Here is a 20400-nt window from a genome sequence, read left to right on the forward strand (position 1 = left end):
TTCTGCAACGGGTATATATACATTTAATCCCGATGCAGTTCGCAAGATTTAAATTTTGGATTTAAAGAACAAGCCATCACAGATATATAATGCCGATGAAACCAAACTTAGTTTGGTGCACAATCTATCAAAGATTCAAGATAGATCAAGATAGAGAACTATCCAGTGTAAAATAAGTGGAAACAGAGTGAGAATGTAATAGTGCTAGCCTGTGCAAATGCTGCAGGGTTATTTACCACCCTTGATTATTAAAGGCCAGCGACTGAGCGATTCTGTAATGCAGAATGCTCCTGTCGATTCTTTCTTTTGTGTCAGCAAATCACTGTTCATTGATACGGAGTTGTTTGACATGTGGTTTAGAAAGTTTTTTGTTGGTGCTCCTTTCCACCGAACACAAAAAATCATCTGTAACCTTTGGGTAAATTTGTTTTCCAATCATTGAAATCTGAATACAAGAAAGCATGTGAAATGTTCCTTAAGAAAAATCCAGAAAAAAACACGGTTAAACTTTTACGGAATATTGAAAGATGCGTATTGCTGCTACATATAAGCGGGTTTTCTGAAACTGGTATATATCCTTTTAATCCAGATGCTGCTGCTGAGTTTCTACAAGCTTCAACTGTAGAGAACATTTTCGCGGATAAGCCTGTTAATTCAAATTAAGTCAATCCACAGGATCAACCCTTTCATGATTCGGCTGAACAAATTGCTTATGCCCTTTCTACTGATGGTAATGTCAACTGCAATTCCACAGACAACCCTGGGCCAAGTATGTTTATCTACTCCTCTCTACCACTCGGATGGTACTTGGTTACATTCCAACAAGAATATTTATGTTAGTGTGGTATACATTACTTTTAGCTTTTTGATTCTTTTACTTTTAATTGATTTACAGCATTTTGGAATGCTATTAAGTATTGTGTTGATTTGTTTTCGACTTAAAATGTGAATAGACACCACATTTACTCTCGATAGGGTAATCGGGAAATGCCTGTGGTCCTCTATTTGTTTATAGGATTAACCATTTTTATATACTCGGATGCCAATAGAGACACAATTTAATACCATAGTGCGGTATTTAGGGGGAGGGGCAAGAAAACTGTAAAAAAAATTAAATCTTCCGCAAACGGAACAGACCTCACAGAACGCCTTTGAGGAATTGAAAGCGCAATTTGGTGAGGTGTTTTTTGCCGGGAATCCGCTTGCTGAATTCTATGAAAGAGTCCAATATCCAGCAGAGACTCCTTCAATATATGCCGTAGAGCTAGAAGGACTTCTGAGAGAGGTGGAAGAAAGAGTGCAACATCAAATGGTTGATGGCGACCATTATGCTGACGCAACAGTTTATGAGGGGAGTAGGAGATGCGCATGTAACACAGAGACTTCCTCCCATGAGACCAAGATCTATGATATTCAAAGAGGTAAAAGCAGAACTCCGTCTTATGGAACGGGAGAACAAGACTACAAAAACTGTACAACAACAGTCAAATCAAGTTGACCGTCCAGAAAAAACGAAACTAGACAATTTAACAAAAGCAGTGAACGATTTAAAAGAACAGTTTACACAACTGCTGTCTATAACAATAAGCCCAAGCGAGACCTGATTTCATAAGTGCCCAACAAGATGAAAATCAAGAACTTATAAGGTGCAGAAAGTGCGGACAAGAAGGTCATATTGCCGTTGGATGCAGAATTCCGTTAAACTACAATGTTCCACGGTGGAGATGTGCACCGCGGGACCAACACCACGAGTAAGCCTTAACAAGGTAAATACTTCTAATAATGTTTCCTCTTTTCGTAGTTCTCTTATAGGAGAGCCTAATGAGGATATCGTAGAAATTAATGGCGTCACCTATAGGTCGTTAATAGACTCCGGGTCCCAGATAACATCAATTACTGAAACTCTGTGGAAAGCTCATCCACAATTATGCAAACTAAATTTAAATCATCTTATTATTATATCGCATGAGGGCGGGCATTTGTGTAGGATGTGCTATGCGATTGCATTCTGTGTAGCGTGGGTAATTTATAGCGTGCTTACTACATGTGCGTTCTTTCTCTCATTGGACTCATTTGAAGTAACACGTCTAACGATTGTTGTCTTCAGATTTTAACATACAGCTATTTGTCTTGGGTGTCTTTTGGACACATTTAAGAGTCACATTATTTTAGAGATTCTTTCAAATACTGTACTCGAGTCGAAGTTGCAGATTGTGTTTTGATCGACGTAATAACTGGTTTTTTTCCATAACGAGGACATTGGTTTAATATTCAAGATAAAGCTTTCAACATCCTGACGTAAGTGAGTACGTTCTCTTGATCTTTGGCTTAGTATAATAGAATGGTAACGACGACGTGTGAGGTAAGCCTGTGCGGACATTCGTTTGTCGTTTATTGTGAGGAATCGGAATTTTCTGGCATGCGCCTAGATCCAAAACACTATCAATAAAGTGTACAATTTTCCTCGATTTGTCTACGTCACCAGACATTGTTTACATTCACATCGGCGAAAATGATATTGGTGAACGTTCAAACGATTCAATTGTCCAAAACATTGTTAATCTCCTTGGGCTTGGTGTAGAATGTCAACGTGTGCTAGTTAGCCAAATGCTGAAACGGCATCCCCGTTGTGTGGGTCACACCTTTAACGATCGGGTCTCTGTCATTAATCAAAAACTTCAGTCAATTTATGCCGACGGTTGCGCGGCGGTTTTCCGTAATCAGTGAAACCAATAAAACCAAAATACGATTTATAGATTATTGTCAAGAAGGACTCCGGTGTAAAATTAGATAAAAACGTGTAAAGAACTTCGGGGAATGGTGTACATTAGGAGAAGAGATGTGGTTACGTTACTAAAGAAATTATAGGGCGTTGATTCATGACTCATTGGCTAGATAATGGACAAAGCTTTCCATTTACGTCTCCATTGTTGTTATAATATGGCTTTCATTGTTTTTATTGGGACTGGCCAAGTCTCTATAGCATCGTGTTACATAGGCCTAATATAACATAGTTAAAATTAAATGTAAATAAAATAATATATGGATTACGTACATGAAATAACGTATTATTGCTTCTTATATTTTTTCCAAGTCGCACTAGCTAGGCATAGTCTCAAGCACGCATTGCATAGCCCTAATATAACAGTTAAAATTAAATGTAAACAAAATAATATATGGATGTTACTGTACTTGAAATAACGTATTATTTATTGCTTCTTATATTTTTTTCCAAGTTGCACTAGCTAGACATAGTCTCAAGCACGCATTACATAGGCCTAATATAACAGTTAAAATTAAATGTAAACAAAATAATATATGGATGTTGATACTTGAAATAACGTATTTATATTGCTTCTTATATTCTTTCTATAGTTTGATTCTACAATAGCCTCAAGTTACAACTCTGCAATGAAATATTACATACATTGTAAATGTATACATAAAATGACTTTACAAAAACACAATATAAATAAATTGTTCAAATATATATTTGCACATAAAAAGTGTAGGCCTACAAAAATCCAATGTATAATAATGAATCCCCGTAGCTAAAGTGGAACATTCGAAACGTCACCAGTCTGTTCTGGATCAACTGTTGGTCAAATACAATCCACGATTTAATGCAAAATGCACCCCTATTTTTTTTCGAATGGAATAACCCTTTAAAAAAAACCCGGTAACTAAAATGCCCGTGATCCGTTTTTTATTAGATGGAATCATTTGTTCGGCGATTTGAATATTGCTGTTCCTGAATTATTTCCAATAGTTATCGCCATGGAAGTTTGGGGCTCGGCATTAGCTAACCGCTATATCTTGTTTTTCTGTGATAATTCAGCAGTTGTTGCTGTTATCAATAAGAAATCCGCTAAAGATTTGCTGTTTTTACGACTTATACGCCGTTTGGTTCTGGTTTGCCTCCGTTACATTATACAGTACATTTCCGTGCCTCACACATTCATGGAGTCTAGAATATTTTGGCAGATTTTCTATCAAGAGGGGAGTTTTTACGTGCTCTAAAGTCTTTTCTTGACCTTAGCCTCACTCCGTTAATTGTTCCTTCTTGTCAGATTTACATTTGGAAATGTTTTTGTTTAGGTATTGTGTGCACAGGTTCTCTGGATGCTGCTCCTCTCAATAAAGAAGCTGTATCACTGATACAATCATCGTTGGCACCAACGACCGTTGCGGCGTACCAACGTAGTACAGTATTAGGAAACTCGCGGCCTACAGCGACAAGGTAAAGGAAACGTGTTTATGATGTTTTTAAAATTAAAGGTTATATAACACAAATGGTTACAATAATGTTATTTTACCGTTTTTAAAACCCCATAAAAAGCGAAATATGTTTTAAAAACTGATATTTTAGGTTTTTAAAACTCTTCAAATTAACGTTTTAAATATGAAAAATAGCGTTTCACGTATTATATTTTGTGAAATTTATATATTATTAGGGATGTTACTGGGTTACCTGTGTTTTATTATTATGCCATGTTTTCTATTAAACCAGATCGTGTATAGGCTTAGGTACATTAGGCATGTTACTTGCTGGCTTCTCCGTCGGAAGCTAATCGTGTATAGGCTTATGTAGATTAGGCATGTTGCTGTTTTTGACTGTGACAAATATCCGTGTTCTCTCAGAGATAAAATGCAAGTATGTCAATCACATGCTATCAAATCAGAAAAATTAATAAAGCTCTATCTAACACTATCAAACTAATTTTGATAAAAAAAGTGTGATGTTCCCAAATATGGTAGTGATAATATGATGCCATCATGTCCATATGGGCACACCATTTTTTGTTCGCATAAAGTTTTATATTTTAGAAAAAATAATAATAATTACATGTTTGTATGTAAGTTTGTTTGTCATCCTTGAGTATGCCAATCGATATATTGATCAAATTGAGCTGAAAATAACATGCACTCAGTCACTCTGCATTTTCTCAAGTATTTTTCTCATTTGTATACGTGCTTTAATTCGTTTGAATATCAGTTTATGAATTATTCCTTGTTAGACCAGTGAAGCTTCATAATTTAATATTGAATATTGTGTCTAATGTAATATGGATGTGTACTGTACTTGAGTAGTGATGTGTAAGGTAATCAATATTAATCAATATACGATACTAATTGATTACTTTAAGATAATGTATGTTTAAATTATTGTTTGTGAATTACTGTTAGTGAGAATGCTTAATGAGTTGGCTTGAGGCCGACTTGACTTGGGGCCGACTTGACTTTGGCCGAGACGGTTTAGGGCCGAGTTGGATCGAATTCTATTAAACGTATAAAGGAGGATTGTTTGACGAGATGAAAGTGAAGTCTGGTCTTTGTTTTTCAATGAAAACTGGAACCTTTTACAGGATTTGTTGGATCGATTGATAATGAAATCAGGAAATTTGAAAGCAGATGTGCAAAGGAGAAAGATCCTGAAATTGCTACGCACGTAGTATTAGAGCAGTACATTGACAGTTATAGCAACTGCTCCATACAAAGATGGTAAAATATTGGAGAGATGGCTTTCCTAAACACCATCATTACACCAAAAGAACATTACCAACTAGAGGGAGGCATGTCTCTCAGTGTCTAAGAACGCTTTAGAGTTGAAAAAAAACCCATCACTTGAACCTTACGCCATTAAAGAACATAGTTTCCTCACTTGTTGTACCATAATCTGTAAAAAATGACATCATGAAAAATTCATCGATGAAGATTTATATAAACATTTGTCAAAACCGACTTTCTATTGACATCAGTATAGTATTTGAGACCGAATGAAAGCTAAATTCAAAAGCTTTGGTACATGGATGCATAAAACAAAGATTTCAGTTGGAGATTAGGCCATTAAACTTAGTGAAGAAAGACAACTATCAAGATTTCTTGTCATACAGCATTCTCGACCAGAGTTCTTGCCAAAACTTGAAACAACGATAGGAAACTATGGATTGGCCATCATACCAAGATCTTTATTTGCTAACGATGGATCACTACTTATACCAAGTGATAAATCAAGTCTAATACCTTTGAAAGTGATGAGCAATTCAAAAAGAAGGTCTACTCATACCGATGAACATTCCCCTTCTAGTACTATATGATCATGCATCACATATTAGTCTTCAACTCATCAATTATGCAAGAGAAAATGACATACATTTGTATTGCCTCCCACCGCACACAACAAATTATCTGTAACCTAAATTTAATTGTAATTGGCTAAATCTGTTTTCCGATCATTGAAATCTGAATACAACAAAGCATGCGAAAAGTTCTTCAAGAAACAATCCAGGCAAAGTAATAACACGGTTAAACTTTTGCAGAATATTGAAAGACGTGTATGTTGTTTCATGCATTATGGCGAATGCTGCTATAAGCGGGTTTTCTGCAACGGGTATATATACATTTAATCCCGATGCAGTTCGCAAGATTTAAATTTTGGATTTAAAGAACAAGCCATCACAGATATATAATGCCGATGAAACCAAACTTAGTTTGGTGCACAATCTATCAAAGATTCAAGATAGATCAAGATAGAGAACTATCCAGTGTAAAATAAGTGGAAACAGAGTGAGAATGTAATAGTGCTAGCCTGTGCAAATGCTGCAGGGTTATTTACCACCCTTGATTATTAAAGGCCAGCGACTGAGCGATTCTGTAATGCAGAATGCTCCTGTCGATTCTTTCTTTTGTGTCAGCAAATCACTGTTCATTGATACGGAGTTGTTTGACATGTGGTTTAGAAAGTTTTTTGTTGGTGCTCCTTTCCACCGAACACAAAAAATCATCTGTAACCTTTGGGTAAATTTGTTTTCCAATCATTGAAATCTGAATACAAGAAAGCATGTGAAATGTTCCTTAAGAAAAATCCAGGAAAAAACACGGTTAAACTTTTACGGAATATTGAAAGATGCGTATTGCTGCTACATATAAGCGGGTTTTCTGAAACTGGTATATATCCTTTTAATCCAGATGCTGCTGCTGAGTTTCTACAAGCTTCAACTGTAGAGAACATTTTCGCGGATAAGCCTGTTAAATCAAATTAAGTCAATCCACAGGATCAACTCTTTCATGATTCGGCTGAACAAATTGCTTATGCCCTTTCTACTGATGGTAATGTCAACTGCAATTCCACAGACAACCCTGGGCCAAGTATGTTTATCTACTCCTCTCTACCACTCGGATGGTACTTGGTTACATTCCAACAAGAATATTTATGTTAGTGTGGTATACATTACTTTTAGCTTTTTGATTCTTTTACTTTTAATTGATTTACAGCATTTTGGAATGCTATTAAGTATTGTGTTGATTTGTTTTCGACTTAAAATGTGAATAGACACCACATTTACTCTCGATAGGGTAATCGGGAAATGCCTGTGGTCCTCTATTTGTTTATAGGATTAACCATTTTTATATACTCGGATGCCAATAGAGACACAATTTAATACCATAGTGCGGTATTTAGGGGGAGGGGCAAGAAAACTGTAAAAAAAATTAAATCTTCCGCAAACGGAACAGACCTCACAGAACGCCTTTGAGGAATTGAAAGCGCAATTTGGTGAGGTGTTTTTTGCCGGGAATCCGCTTGCTGAATTCTATGAAAGAGTCCAATATCCAGCAGAGACTCCTTCAATATATGCCGTAGAGCTAGAAGGACTTCTGAGAGAGGTGGAAGAAAGAGTGCAACATCAAATGGTTGATGGCGACCATTATACTGACGCAACAGTTTATGAGGGGAGTAGGAGATGCGCATGTACCACAGAGACTTCCTCCCATGAGACCAAGATCTATGATATTCAAAGAGGTAAAAGCAGAACTCCGTCTTATGGAACGGGAGAACAAGACTACAAAAACTGTACAACAACAGTCAAATCAAGTTGACCGTCCAGAAAAAACGAAACTAGACAATTTAACAAAAGCAGTGAACGATTTAAAAGAACAGTTTACACAACTGCTGTCTATAACAATAAGCCCAAGCGAGACCTGATTTCATAAGTGCCCAACAAGATGAAAATCAAGAACTTATAAGGTGCAGAAAGTGCGGACAAGAAGGTCATATTGCCGTTGGATGCAGAATTCCGTTAAACTACAATGTTCCACGGTGGAGATGTGCACCGCGGGACCAACACCACGAGTAAGCCTTAACAAGGTAAATACTTCTAATAATGTTTCCTCTTTTCGTAGTTCTCTTATAGGAGAGCCTAATGAGGATATCGTAGAAATTAATGGCGTCACCTATAGGTCGTTAATAGACTCCGGGTCCCAGATAACATCAATTACTGAAACTCTGTGGAAAGCTCATCCACAATTATGCAAACTAAATTTAAATCATCTTATTATTATATCGCATGAGGGCGGGCATTTGTGTAGGATGTGCTATGCGATTGCATTCTGTGTAGCGTGGGTAATTTATAGCGTGCTTACTACATGTGCGTTCTTTCTCTCATTGGACTCATTTGAAGTAACACGTCTAACGATTGTTGTCTTCAGATTTTAACATACAGCTATTTGTCTTGGGTGTCTTTTGGACACATTTAAGAGTCACATTTAGAGATTCTTTCAAATACTGTACTCGAGTCGAAGTTGCAGATTGTGTTTTGATCGACGTAATAACTGGTTTTTTTCCATAACGAGGACATTGGTTTAATATTCAAGATAAAGCTTTCAACATCCTGACGTAAGTGAGTACGTTCTCTTGATCTTTGGCTTAGTATAATAGAATGGTAACGACGACGTGTGAGGTAAGCCTGTGCGGACATTCGTTTGTCGTTTATTGTGAGGAATCGGAATTTTCTGGCATGCGCCTAGATCCAAAACACTATCAATAAAGTGTACAATTTTCCTCGATTTGTCTACGTCACCAGACATTGTTTACATTCACATCTGCGAAAATGATATTGGTGAACGTTCAAACGATTCAATTGTCCAAAACATTGTTAATCTCCTTGGGCTTGGTGTAGAATGTCAACGTGTGCTAGTTAGCCAAATGCTGAAACGGCATCCCCGTTGTGTGGGTGGTTTACAGCCGAAACGGCCGCCAACTGAAACGGCCGCCAATTGAAACCGCAATTAAATGTATGAAACGCCGCGTGTGCCGTTTGTCATACAAAACGACGTGTGGTTTAATACAATTGTTTTACTTTTTTTCAGATTGAAATGACTTTAGACGTATGTGACTTAATAAATATTAACAGATAGGCCTAGACGTTTTTTAATTATTTATGTATTATTATGTTTATCGTATAATAATGAATATTGTGTAAACATAATTGAGTTTTTTATATATTTTTTAAATGTAGGCCTATACAGTAAAAGTGTAAGGAAAAGAATTGGAATTGGACAAAATAAATGATAAATAATTACTATTATTATATTAAAATCTAAATTCTTCCTAGTACTAATACTGTAGTAAACCTATATAGTTAAGTTCAATAAATGTTTAAATATCCTTATTATTAAATTTTATTCTTTTTTTAAGAATTAGTTTTTTAAGATACATTACTTTTTTTTATTTACCGGTAACACTATTTCAAACAATTGTAGCGGTTTCGTTGCGGAAAATCATCATGTTCGCAATTAAATCATATAACATATAATTAATAACAATTACGTTAGATAAGAAGACAACTTAGGGCGTTGACATCACAAACTCAACACAATCGATTCAACGCAACAATAGCGACTTTAATTACAAACAATACACACACAGACACTAGCAAATGCTAAACAATACGCAACACGATTTTATTCAAAATACAAACGATGACATTTTATTCAGATTATTGTTATTTTAAATTGTTTACAATTAATGGTGGTCAAGGCTTTAATATTAAAAACAGATCATTATTTTTATTTCACATTACATTAAATATTATATTACAATTAGTAACCTTTATTAACAACTGATTTATTTATGTATTATGAATCAAAACGAACTTTCATCATTATTAATAATAATAATAAAATAATCAGATTGCTTAAATAAGTTAGTTTGCATACAGTAGATAGTAATTATAGAGAATTGATTTACACTTTATTTTTCAAAATATCTTAAATCAAATATGTTTGTACATTAGCAAAGTTAATTAAATATTACACTAGTTGTATTAGTGAAGTCTTGATTTGTATTCTAAGGATTACGTGCGTTTCGGCTGATGACACGGCTTGATGCTAACAGCAACGATCTTGCAGTTCGTGCACCTCTTACGTACTCGTCCCAGTATCCGTTCAATCGTTGTGTTGCAATGACGGCATGTCGCGACTGTCTTCGGATCTCATCCTCTCTAAAAATGAGCTCTGCATTGATGGCGACCATCTCACTCTCCTCGTGAAGAAGCTTACACAGCAAGTAGAAGTGAAGGTTCGCTGTAAAAGAGAACAAAACAATGTTAAATAACAAACTATACTAAACACAAATGATGTTCAAAGAACAGAAAAAAAACTAACTTACCTCGCTTAGCTCTGTGATTGAGGCGTTGGTGGTAACCTTCCAAATCGTTGTTGGTACGAATTTGCTGTCGGAATATCACCCAATCCATTGGACTGTAGATGTCACCATTAATCCAGTAGTCGTCCATGTAAGTCAGAAGTTCCTGGAGTTGAGGCGATTGCCCGGCGTTGCGTCGCATCCGTCTGAAGACAGCCTCCACATGTTCCACTGGTAGCGTCGGGAGAGCCATAAGTTGTCTGATGAAAAGTCGTGTTGCTGCTTGTTGGCGGTACGCTCTCTGCAGACCGACATCCTGCACCTTCCGAAAGATTGCCTGTAAGAGAGAAAAATTAAATTGTTAGTTAAGAAAATTAAACGAAAAACGCCGAACAACGCATTTGTTGTACAAATAAAATCAATAAATAAAAGACATCACATACCTGTGTGTAATGAAAAAGACATCCAGCAATTTCAACATTTGGTAGTACTTGGCGAATAGACTGCCATATGGATGCCTCATAGTCTGCCACCACTTTCACCACGTTGTTTTCCGGCAACATCCGCATAACAGAGCGCAACACGGCCGTGTAGTCCACACTCCTCTTGCCTGACATCACAGCAAATAGTAGCGGTACTTGCTTCAACGATGTCCCCGTCCTGATAAAGCTGTGAATACTGAAGAGCTGGTAAAATGGATCTCTGATCAGCTTAAACGTACCGTCCAAGTTAGACTTGCCCCAAGTCTGTATTTATTGTCTTTTTTTTTTATTTATTTGTTTTCATTTCGACCGCGATTTTTGTCTGAAAATACAGACTTGTGAAACACGTATAGAAATCGATTTGCAGACCGCAAACATCCGATAAGAATGACGTAGGTTATCTTACCGTATTTGGCTATATGGGGCGGGCGGTATGTAAATATGGATTTCGAATCAACCAATGATCATTTTGTTTCAAAATGAAAAATATCGAGTGCGTACAGTGCTGAATGTACGATCGAGACTGAACAACTGTTGAAATATAAAATCGTGTTGCCAAGTTGTTTTGTTTATTGATTGTTTAGTCCTGGCCTAGGCCTCCTTCGTAGGGCTACTCAACTTGTACGTATGACCTGCCAAATAAAACGCCAATAAGGTACATACCACCACCGACGGGCACACAACAGGGCTACACCACCACACAGAACAGGACAGGGTCTGGGTGGGAATTAAATAAATGATCCATTCAATGTTTGATTTGGCGGAGAAGCTAGCCTATCATATCAAGACGAGTTTTCATGTTCTTGGGAAAAATCTCATCAAATGTTTACTACTTACTAGGCATATAAAATCATTTCTAGCCTTCAAAAACTTTCATCAATGTACTCAAGTACACATTGTCTAAACGTAACATAGCGCATGCGCATCGTCTTAGATGTTGAGTCGTTGAAATTCTGAAATATGAATATTAAAACGACGTACGAGTGAGTAGCCAATGGCATGCGGCTGAAACTAGTCAACTGGATAATTTATGCACCAAGAATTCTTGGTGTCAAACCACGTGACTTATGCGTGTTTCCCCAGACGGAGTATCCAAACTCAAGTAATACACGTATGAAACGCCATATGTGCAAAAATATTTATATTTTTGCAAAACTCCGTCTGGAGCCCAGACTACGTCCAAGTACCTGTAAAGATAGTTTTAAAAATGTTATAAAACAAGTATGTACATTGTAATTTAAACAAAATGAAAGTGTACAGGGAAAAATGTCATCACGCATTATGGTGTCCACGATTTCAGCTGCTGAGTCGAAAGGTCGTTCCAGAGCTGTAGCTTTTATCTTACGACGGATCACGGCCACCTTACCACGTCCTGTAGAGTAAAGATGAAAGGGAAAAAGAAATACACACATTATTAATCATTAATTCACGATCATTTTGAGTTAAAGCGCATGATTTGCAAACATGTTTTTTTAGTTTTATATTGATCGAAACGTCGAGAAACTCAACAGTTTTCGAGAAACTCAACAGTTTTCGGAACAGATATACGTGGTGTACTTTATCAAAAATTTGATTTTGCCATGCATAATATATCGTCACCCTCGTCGTCATTTCCTGCCACAGGATTCGGCTGTGGATAAGGATTCTCCATCTCGACTTCCTGATGTACTTCTGGCTCAACAAACTGTCGGCGGCAAACACATCGATTTCATCTGGCATCGGTTGATCATTTTCAGAACATTGTCGGCAACTCCATTCAATATAACCATTCTCCACTCCTCTTAAATACTCTGCTCGCGTCACTCCACTATCACACTCGCGATGTTGCCATCTATCACACTCCTCACATAGCAGTCCTTCTTGATTCTCGATAACAGGTTGTTGGCATTCAATACAAGCGTTCATGTTGATAATTTGATAAAAAGTAATGTTCAATTGGAAAAAACTCCATTTTAAAGGAAAACGCAAGCACCAAAAAGTGCGTGGCATTTCTGTGCAAATAATAGATTATTGTCTTTATGTAATGTTAGATGACGCCGATACGCGGAGCTCCACAGATAATGTGACTAGGCGCGGTTAATGCGCTAACATCTAACATAAATTCAAAACAATTAGCCCCGCGAAGGTGTTGTTGATACACACAATAGTAAAACAATAGGACACAACTTCATTTAAAGTGCTTTATTTGCACGTTAGAATGTTTGAATATTATTCCACAATTTCATATGTTATTGAATTTACTATAGACCTAATAAGTAACAATATAAATAGCTTTACTACATAACATATATTAATATTATTACAGTACGTTTGTATTTGTTTTGCCTATTTCAACTTCAATAATTGATACAGTATTTGTTTGAATACGTTAAATAAATTTATATTGCGCTTAGAATGGTGAATTATTATAATAAACATTATTTTTATAAAAACTTAACTAAAAAATACGTTTATTCTTTGATTTTATTCTTAAACATATATTGGTTGGTTTCATTTATTTTTTTTTCTCCATCGTGGTTTCATAGGCTTTACTGTACGTTTATAATACTGCATTGGCTTGTTGTAGCTGCGGCGGTATTGGCGTCCCATAGAAAATGTTGGCGGCCGTTTCAGTCGGCGGCCGTTTCGGTCACACACCGTGTGGGTCACACCTTTAACGATCGGGTCTCTGTCATTAATCAAAAACTTCAGTCAATTTATGCCGACGGTTGCGCGGCGGTTTTCCGTAATCAGTGAAACCAATAAAACCAAAATACGATTTATAGATTATTGTCAAGAAGGACTCCGGTGTAAAAATAGATAAAAACGTGTAAAGAACTTCGGGGAATGGTGTACATTAGGAGAAGAGATGTGGTTACGTTACTAAAGAAATTATAGGGCGTTGATTCATGACTCATTGGCTAGATAATGGACAAAGCTTTCCATTTACGTCTCCATTGTTGTTATAATATGGCTTTCATTGTTTTTATTGGGACTGGCCAAGTCTCTATAGCATCGTACAATTAAATGTAAATAAAATAATATATGGATTACGTACATGAAATAACGTATTATTGCTTCTTATATTTTTTCCAAGTCGCACTAGCTAGGCATAGTCTCAAGCACGCATTGCATAGCCCTAATATAACAGTTAAAATTAAATGTAAACAAAATAATATATGGATGTTACTGTACTTGAAATAACGTATTATTTATTGCTTCTTATATTTTTTTCCAAGTTGCACTAGCTAGACATAGTCTCAAGCACGCATTACATAGGCCTAATATAACATTTAAAATTAAATGTAAACAAAATAATATATGGATGTTGATACTTGAAATAACGTATTTATATTGCTTCTTATATTCTTTCTATAGTTTGATTCTACAATAGCCTCAAGTTACAACTCTGCAATGAAATATTACATACATTGTAAATGTATACATAAAATGACTTTACAAAAACACAATATAAATAAAATGTTCAAATATATATTTGCACATAAAAAGTGTAGGCCTACAAAAATCCAATGTATAATAATGAATCCCCGTAGCTAAAGTGGAACATTCGAAACGTCACCAGTCTGTTCTGGATCAACTGTTGGTCAAATACAATCCACGATTTAATGCAAAATGCACCCCTATTTTTTTTCGAATGGAATAACCCTTAAAAAAAAACCCGGTAACTAAAATGCCCGTGATCCGTTTTTTATTAGATGGAATCATTTGTTCGGCGATTTGAATATTGCTGTTCCTGAATTATTTCCAATAGTTATCGCCATGGAAGTTTGGGGCTCGGCATTAGCTAACCGCTATATCTTGTTTTTCTGTGATAATTCAGCAGTTGTTGCTGTTATCAATAAGAAATCCGCTAAAGATTTGCTGTTTTTACGACTTATACGCCGTTTGGTTCTGGTTTGCCTCCGTTACATTATACAGTACATTTCCGTGCCTCACACATTCATGGAGTCTAGAATATTTTGGCAGATTTTCTATCAAGAGGGGAGTTTTTACGTGCTCTAAAGTCTTTTCTTGACCTTAGCCTCACTCCGTTAATTGTTCCTTCTTGTCAGATTTACATTTGGAAATTTTTTTTTTAGGTATTGTGTGCACAGGTTCTCTGGATGCTGCTCCTCTCAATAAAGAAGCTGTATCACTGATACAATCATCGTTGGCACCAACGACCGTTGCGGCGTACCAACGTAGTACAGTATTAGGAAACTCGCGGCCTACAGCGACAAGGTAAAGGAAACGGGTTTTTTTTGTGGATTTTTACTTTTATGTTGAACCAAAGAAACGATAAGGAATAAATTACCTTCGTGACGTTTCGCCGACAATCTGTCAGCTGCTTCAGACTAAAGCCTGGGTTGGAATGGTCTGGTTTTTTGTAAGTGACGCTGAACAGCGCCACCAGCCGTCTGGTTGGTATTGACGGTAGAGCGTCTCCGCTGGCCCCCTCCTGCTTCAACTTTTTCCAGCAAACTATCATATGTATGTGGGAGGTCATACCCACCAATGTCTCTGTTGATATTATGTGGTCTTTTTCTTATGCAGTTCCTTTTTCCAATTTGGAATATGGTCATTCCCTATAGCGTGGTCAGTTATGGCTGACTTATGTAAAACCTGGGACGAAGAATTTCTATTTGCACGTGTTCTAACTACTTGGTTGTGTGTTGATACGTCTTTTTTATGTTCCCCAATTCTTGTATTCAGTGCCCTTCCGGTCTCTCCTATATATACTTTCTCACAGTTTAGACAGTTCACTTCGTATATAACTCCGCACATGTCTTCCGTTTTGATTCTATCTTTTGGGTGGACCAGTCCATTCTTTAATTTATTACTTGGAATGAAGAAAGTGTTCACTTTGTGCTTAGAAAAAGTGCATCGAATCTTTTCAGAAATTCCGTGTATGTATGGGATACCTATGTGAGCTTTCATCTTCTCCATTTCTTTTCTTTGGCGTTCTTCTGGTTTGTTTTTTGACTTGACAGACCATTCCAACCCAGGCTTTAGTCTGAAGCAGCTGACAGATTGTCGGCGAAACGTCACGAAGGTAATTTATTCCTTATCGTTTCTTTGGTTCAACATAAAAGTAAAAATCCACAAAAAATATTATTTGGAACCAGATGAATTTATTTAATGTAAAGGAAACGTGTTTATGATGTTTTTAAAATTAAAGGTTATATAACACAAATGGTTACAATAATGTTATTTTAACGTTTTTAAAACCCCATAAAAAGCGAAATATGTTTTAAAAACTGATATTTTAGGTTTTTAAAACTCTACAAATTAACGTTTTAAATATGAAAAATAGCGTTTTTAAAACCAAAACAATACGTCAAAAAAACTTTATTTTGACGTTAATTTAAATATCATTATTACCTTATCTTTATGTAATTTTAACGTTTTTAAAACCCCTCAAAACACAAAATATGTTTTTAAAACTGACATTTTAGGTTATATTTACCTGTAAAAACCGTATTTAAAACGTTTCAAACTGGACAAATTAACGTTTTTAATACAAAAAATTAGCATTTTTAAAACCATACAATACGTCAAAAAACGTTGCTTTAACGTTATTTAAATATCATTATTTCGTTATATATATACGTTTAAAATTTGTGTTTTAAACGTTCAAATAAAACGTTATTTCAACGTTTGCAAAACTCCACAAATTCACGTATTAAAAACGAAATATTATAACGTTTTTAAAACCAAAAAATACGTTAAAAAAAGTATTTTAACGTTATTATATCTAGGAATATTACGTTATAAATACGTTCCTTCCTTCTACAATCTGTAACTTTGTTTGCCCATTAAAGTAATTAAATCTAACCGCTAAACAAAGCAGAAAACGACCACCTATGGATATCCATACATTTTCAGTAAATTATTTGTTTTTTCTCATTTAGAATCATGGCTGGTGTTATTTTAGAGAATCTCAGTACCAAGAAGTTGTTCGGTTTTTGTGTAATCCTGCTAATAGTTCAGATAATTTGTTTCTTGGTCGGGGGACTTATCGCACCAAAACCTACAGATGCCAATAGTCACCTGACCACCAAATGTGTAGACCCTGCCGACAACGTTCATAAATGGTTTATACCCAACGGACCTGGAGAGTGTTCCAAAGTAGCTAACTTTGAAGAGGCAGCAAGGAAGTACATTGATGCGAATCAGATCGTTTTTTCGTTACGAATGCCACATAGATCGTATAATATGAGTCGTAGCTTCCAATTCATACTGACCATGATCAGATTGGAAACACAGTACAAGTTAACTGTTCCCGATGCACCAGAAGAAATTACAATGATTGTGCGTGTTGGTTACAGAGATAGTGATTATGAAGATTGGAAAGAACTTACTAGAGTAACAGAAACAAGAAAACTTGAATGTCTGCTGCACTCGAATGAAGACGAAGGACCAGTTGACGGTGACCCGTATAATTGTGAGCCTCTACCGTTCTTTGAATTAAGCACCTGCCATCATAAGCAGTACCTAATCAATATTCGATTACCGGTAGAATTTAACAAAGAAACCAATGAACAGAAGTACAACACTAAGTTAGGCAGCATCACTGATATTTGGATCATTGAGATTCATCAAACTGGTGGTTTTACTTTAGTATGGCTGACAATGAAGTCTGTCATGACACCTATTCCACTTGTTTTCCTCATCTGGTTCTGGCTAAGAATCTCCAAGTTAAAACGATCGCCAGTTCTTATGGAAAAGTTTGTTATGGTTCTGGGAATTTCTATTACCTTCCTAAATATACCAATTGAATGGTTCACGTTCTGGTTCAACATCCCATACATGTTGCTGATTAGTGACATACGTCAAGGAATCTTTTATGCCACGTTACTCTCGTCTTGGATCATATTTGTTGGTGAACATCTCATGGACACAGTTGAGCGAGCAAGATTGAGTGCGTACTGGAAGCAAGTCGGGACAATTGCTTTTTGTTGTTTTTGTATGTTTGTCTTTGACATGTGCGAAAGAGGAGTGCAGATTTCAAATCCATTCTTTACTTTATGGACAACAGAGACAGGCAAAAACCTGGCTATGCTATTTCTTGTTATGGCTGGGATCTGTTTAAGTGCTTACTTCCTGTTTCTATGTTTCATGGTGTGGCAAATATTCAGAAACATCAGTATTAAACGTCTGGCGCTTCCACACATGGCCAAAGCTAGACGCCTTCATTATGAAGGTTTGATTTTCAGATTCAAATTCTTCATGTTGTTCACTTTGTTATGTGCTGCCCTCACTGTAATCTTCTTCATTTTGAGTCAAGTTTATGAAGATCACTATAAAATGGGACATGAGAAGACACTTCAGATTAGCAGCGCCTTCTTCACCGGTGTTTATGGCATGTGGAACATCTATGTGGTCGCTGTCATCTTTTTGTATGCCCCTTCACACAAGCAAGTCTCCTCTGACAATGATGACAGCAGCGAAGGAAGTCATGTGGAGTTCCAGTTGGAATCTACATCCACGACGCCAGGGTCTGATGACCCACCGTCAGCATCAGCAGCAGCAAGAACCGACCAATCAGAGCTTAAGAACCTCCTTACAAAAACCGCTATTGACTAATTTGATAATAAATCAGGAAAGAGTGTTCATTGCATAACGGTGCACTGTATGTTCTTATACAAAGACCATATAAAATGTATAATGTGTCTCATACAAGTGGTCCAACTTATTATGTACACATGTATGCAAATCACAGACTAAAACTAACTTGATAATTACATTTCTCCTTGAAAACTTGAGTATTAAATATCATAATAAAAAGTGCCAAATATATTTATTTTTCTTTATTTATAAACTTGTAAGTTTGTAAACTTGATGTAAGTTTGTAAACTTGATGTAAGTTTGTAAACTTCATGTAAGTTTGATTGAGTGAAAGCTGTTCAATAATTGTAGTTAGTAACTTTAAAGGCCCCCACCAATATTTGTATATACCGTTTATTTAAGATAACATTGAGTGTACTTAACCTAACTTGATATTTATAGTACATGATATCGTGTTACCAGAGTAGTATACATATACCATGGACCTAGGTCCATGCATATACCAAGCAATAAAATACATGCCTTGTTTAGGATTTATCCTTTCTGTGTCATGAAGGCTGGCCAAATAGATTCTTTATTAATTACTAAGGCAATTGTGTCCTAAGCCTACTAGACACCCGGTCTTATAAGAACAATTTGATACAACTTTGTATGCCAGACAAGTGAAATATTGAGCCCTCATAAAATATTATTCATGATGATAATTTATTGTTGAAATGTTTAATCGAAATATAACATGTATTATATATTTTCATTGTGTCAAGAATGTAATAAAATTGTATGCATACATCAAAAAATTAATTAGATTGGAATAAAGGTCAGAGTATGGTATTCTATGAATTAGTGCATTCTTCATGTTTCACGTATTATATTCTGTGAAATTTATATATTATTAGGGATGTTACTGGGTTACCTGTGTTTTATTATTATGCCATGTTTTCTATTAAACCAGATCGTGTATAGGCTTAGGTACATTAGGCATGTTACTTGCTGGCTTCTCCGTCGGAAGCTAATCGTGTATAGGCTTATGTAGATTAGGCATGTTGCTGTTTTTGACTGTGACAAATATCCGTGTTCTCTCAGAGATAAAATGCAAGTATGTCAATCACATGCTATCAAATCAGAAAAATTAATAAAGCTCTATCTAACACTATCAAACTAATTTTGATAAAAAAAGTGTGATGTTCCCAAATATGGTAGTGATAATATGATGCCATCATGTCCATATGGGCACACCATTTTTTGTTCGCATAAAGTTTTATATTTTAGAAAAAATAATAATAATTACATGTTTGTATGTAAGTTTGTTTGTCATCCTTGAGTATGCCAATCGATATATTGATCAAATTGAGCTGAAAATAACATGCACTCAGTCACTCTGCATTTTCTCAAGTATTTTTCTCATTTGTATACGTGCTTTAATTCGTTTGAATATCAGTTTATGAATTATTCCTTGTTAGACCAGTGAAGCTTCATAATTTAATATTGAATATTGTGTCTAATGTAATATGGATGTGTACTGTACTTGAGTAGTGATGTGTAAGGTAATCAATATTAATCAATATACGATACTAATTGATTACTTTAAGATAAAGTATGTTTAAATTATTGTTTGTGAATTACTGTTAGTGAGAATGCTTAATGAGTTGGCTTGAGGCCGACTTGACTTGGGGCCGACTTGACTTTGGCCGAGACGGTTTAGGGCCGAGTTGGATCGAATTCTATTAAACGTATAAAGGAGGATTGTTTGACGAGATGAAAGTGAAGTCTGGTCTTTGTTTTTCAATGAAAACTGGAACCTTTTACAGGATTTGTTGGATCGATTGATAATGAAATCAGGAAATTTGAAAGCAGATGTGCAAAGGAGAAAGATCCTGAAATTGCTACGCACGTAGTATTAGAGCAGTACATTGACAGTTATAGCAACTGCTCCATACAAAGATGGTA

At 35.9% G+C, this 20400-nt stretch overlaps 2 protein-coding genes and 1 pseudogene across 3 annotated transcripts; 1 reads left to right on the plus strand and 2 right to left on the minus strand.

Moving 5' to 3' along the window:
* Window positions 1–10118: 10118 nt before the first annotated feature.
* Window positions 10119–11089, minus strand: LOC144848038 (uncharacterized). Of its 2 annotated transcripts, XM_078704706.1 has the most exons (4): window positions 10867–11089; window positions 10501–10760; window positions 10448–10464; window positions 10119–10362 (listed from the first exon to the last, which is right to left on the minus strand). In XM_078704706.1, the coding sequence occupies exons 1-4, from the start codon at window positions 11038–11040 to the stop codon at window positions 10127–10129; spliced, it is 687 nt and encodes a 228-aa protein (XP_078560832.1). In that variant the 5' UTR covers window positions 11041–11089; the 3' UTR covers window positions 10119–10126. The 2 variants fall into 2 exon arrangements, with proteins under 2 accessions (XP_078560832.1, XP_078560830.1); XM_078704704.1 differs by having other exon boundaries at window positions 10448–10760.
* A 4325-nt stretch (window positions 11090–15414) lies between these two features.
* On the minus strand, window positions 15415–15831 carry LOC144848971 (uncharacterized). The gene has a single exon (XM_078705924.1). The coding sequence runs from the start codon at window positions 15829–15831 to the stop codon at window positions 15415–15417; it is 417 nt and encodes a 138-aa protein (XP_078562050.1).
* Window positions 15832–16763: 932 nt separating this feature from the next.
* Window positions 16764–18471, plus strand: LOC144848972 (protein wntless homolog pseudogene; annotated as a pseudogene).
* Window positions 18472–20400: the final 1929 nt, after the last annotated feature.

Source organism: Antedon bifida, chromosome 7 (assembly GCF_963402885.1).
Source record: "Antedon bifida chromosome 7, ecAntBifi1.1, whole genome shotgun sequence".
NCBI classification, from domain to species: domain Eukaryota; kingdom Metazoa; phylum Echinodermata; class Crinoidea; order Comatulida; family Antedonidae; genus Antedon; species Antedon bifida.

Excerpts from the sequence above, each read along its gene's own strand:
- LOC144848038 (XM_078704704.1), bottom strand. The coding sequence starts at position 11,040 with ATGTCAGGCAAGAGGAGTGTGGACTACACGGCCGTGTTGCGCTCTGTT. Across the intron at positions 10,761-10,866 it reads GTCTTTTTCATTACACACAG|GCAATCTTTCGGAAGGTGCA; the intron begins GTATGTGATGTC and ends TCTCTCTTACAG. Across the intron at positions 10,363-10,447 it reads CAATCACAGAGCTAAGCGAG|CGAACCTTCACTTCTACTTG; the intron begins GTAAGTTAGTTT and ends TCTCTTTTACAG.
- LOC144848971 (XM_078705924.1), bottom strand. The coding sequence starts at position 15,831 with ATGGAGAAGATGAAAGCTCACATAGGTATCCCATACATACACGGAATT.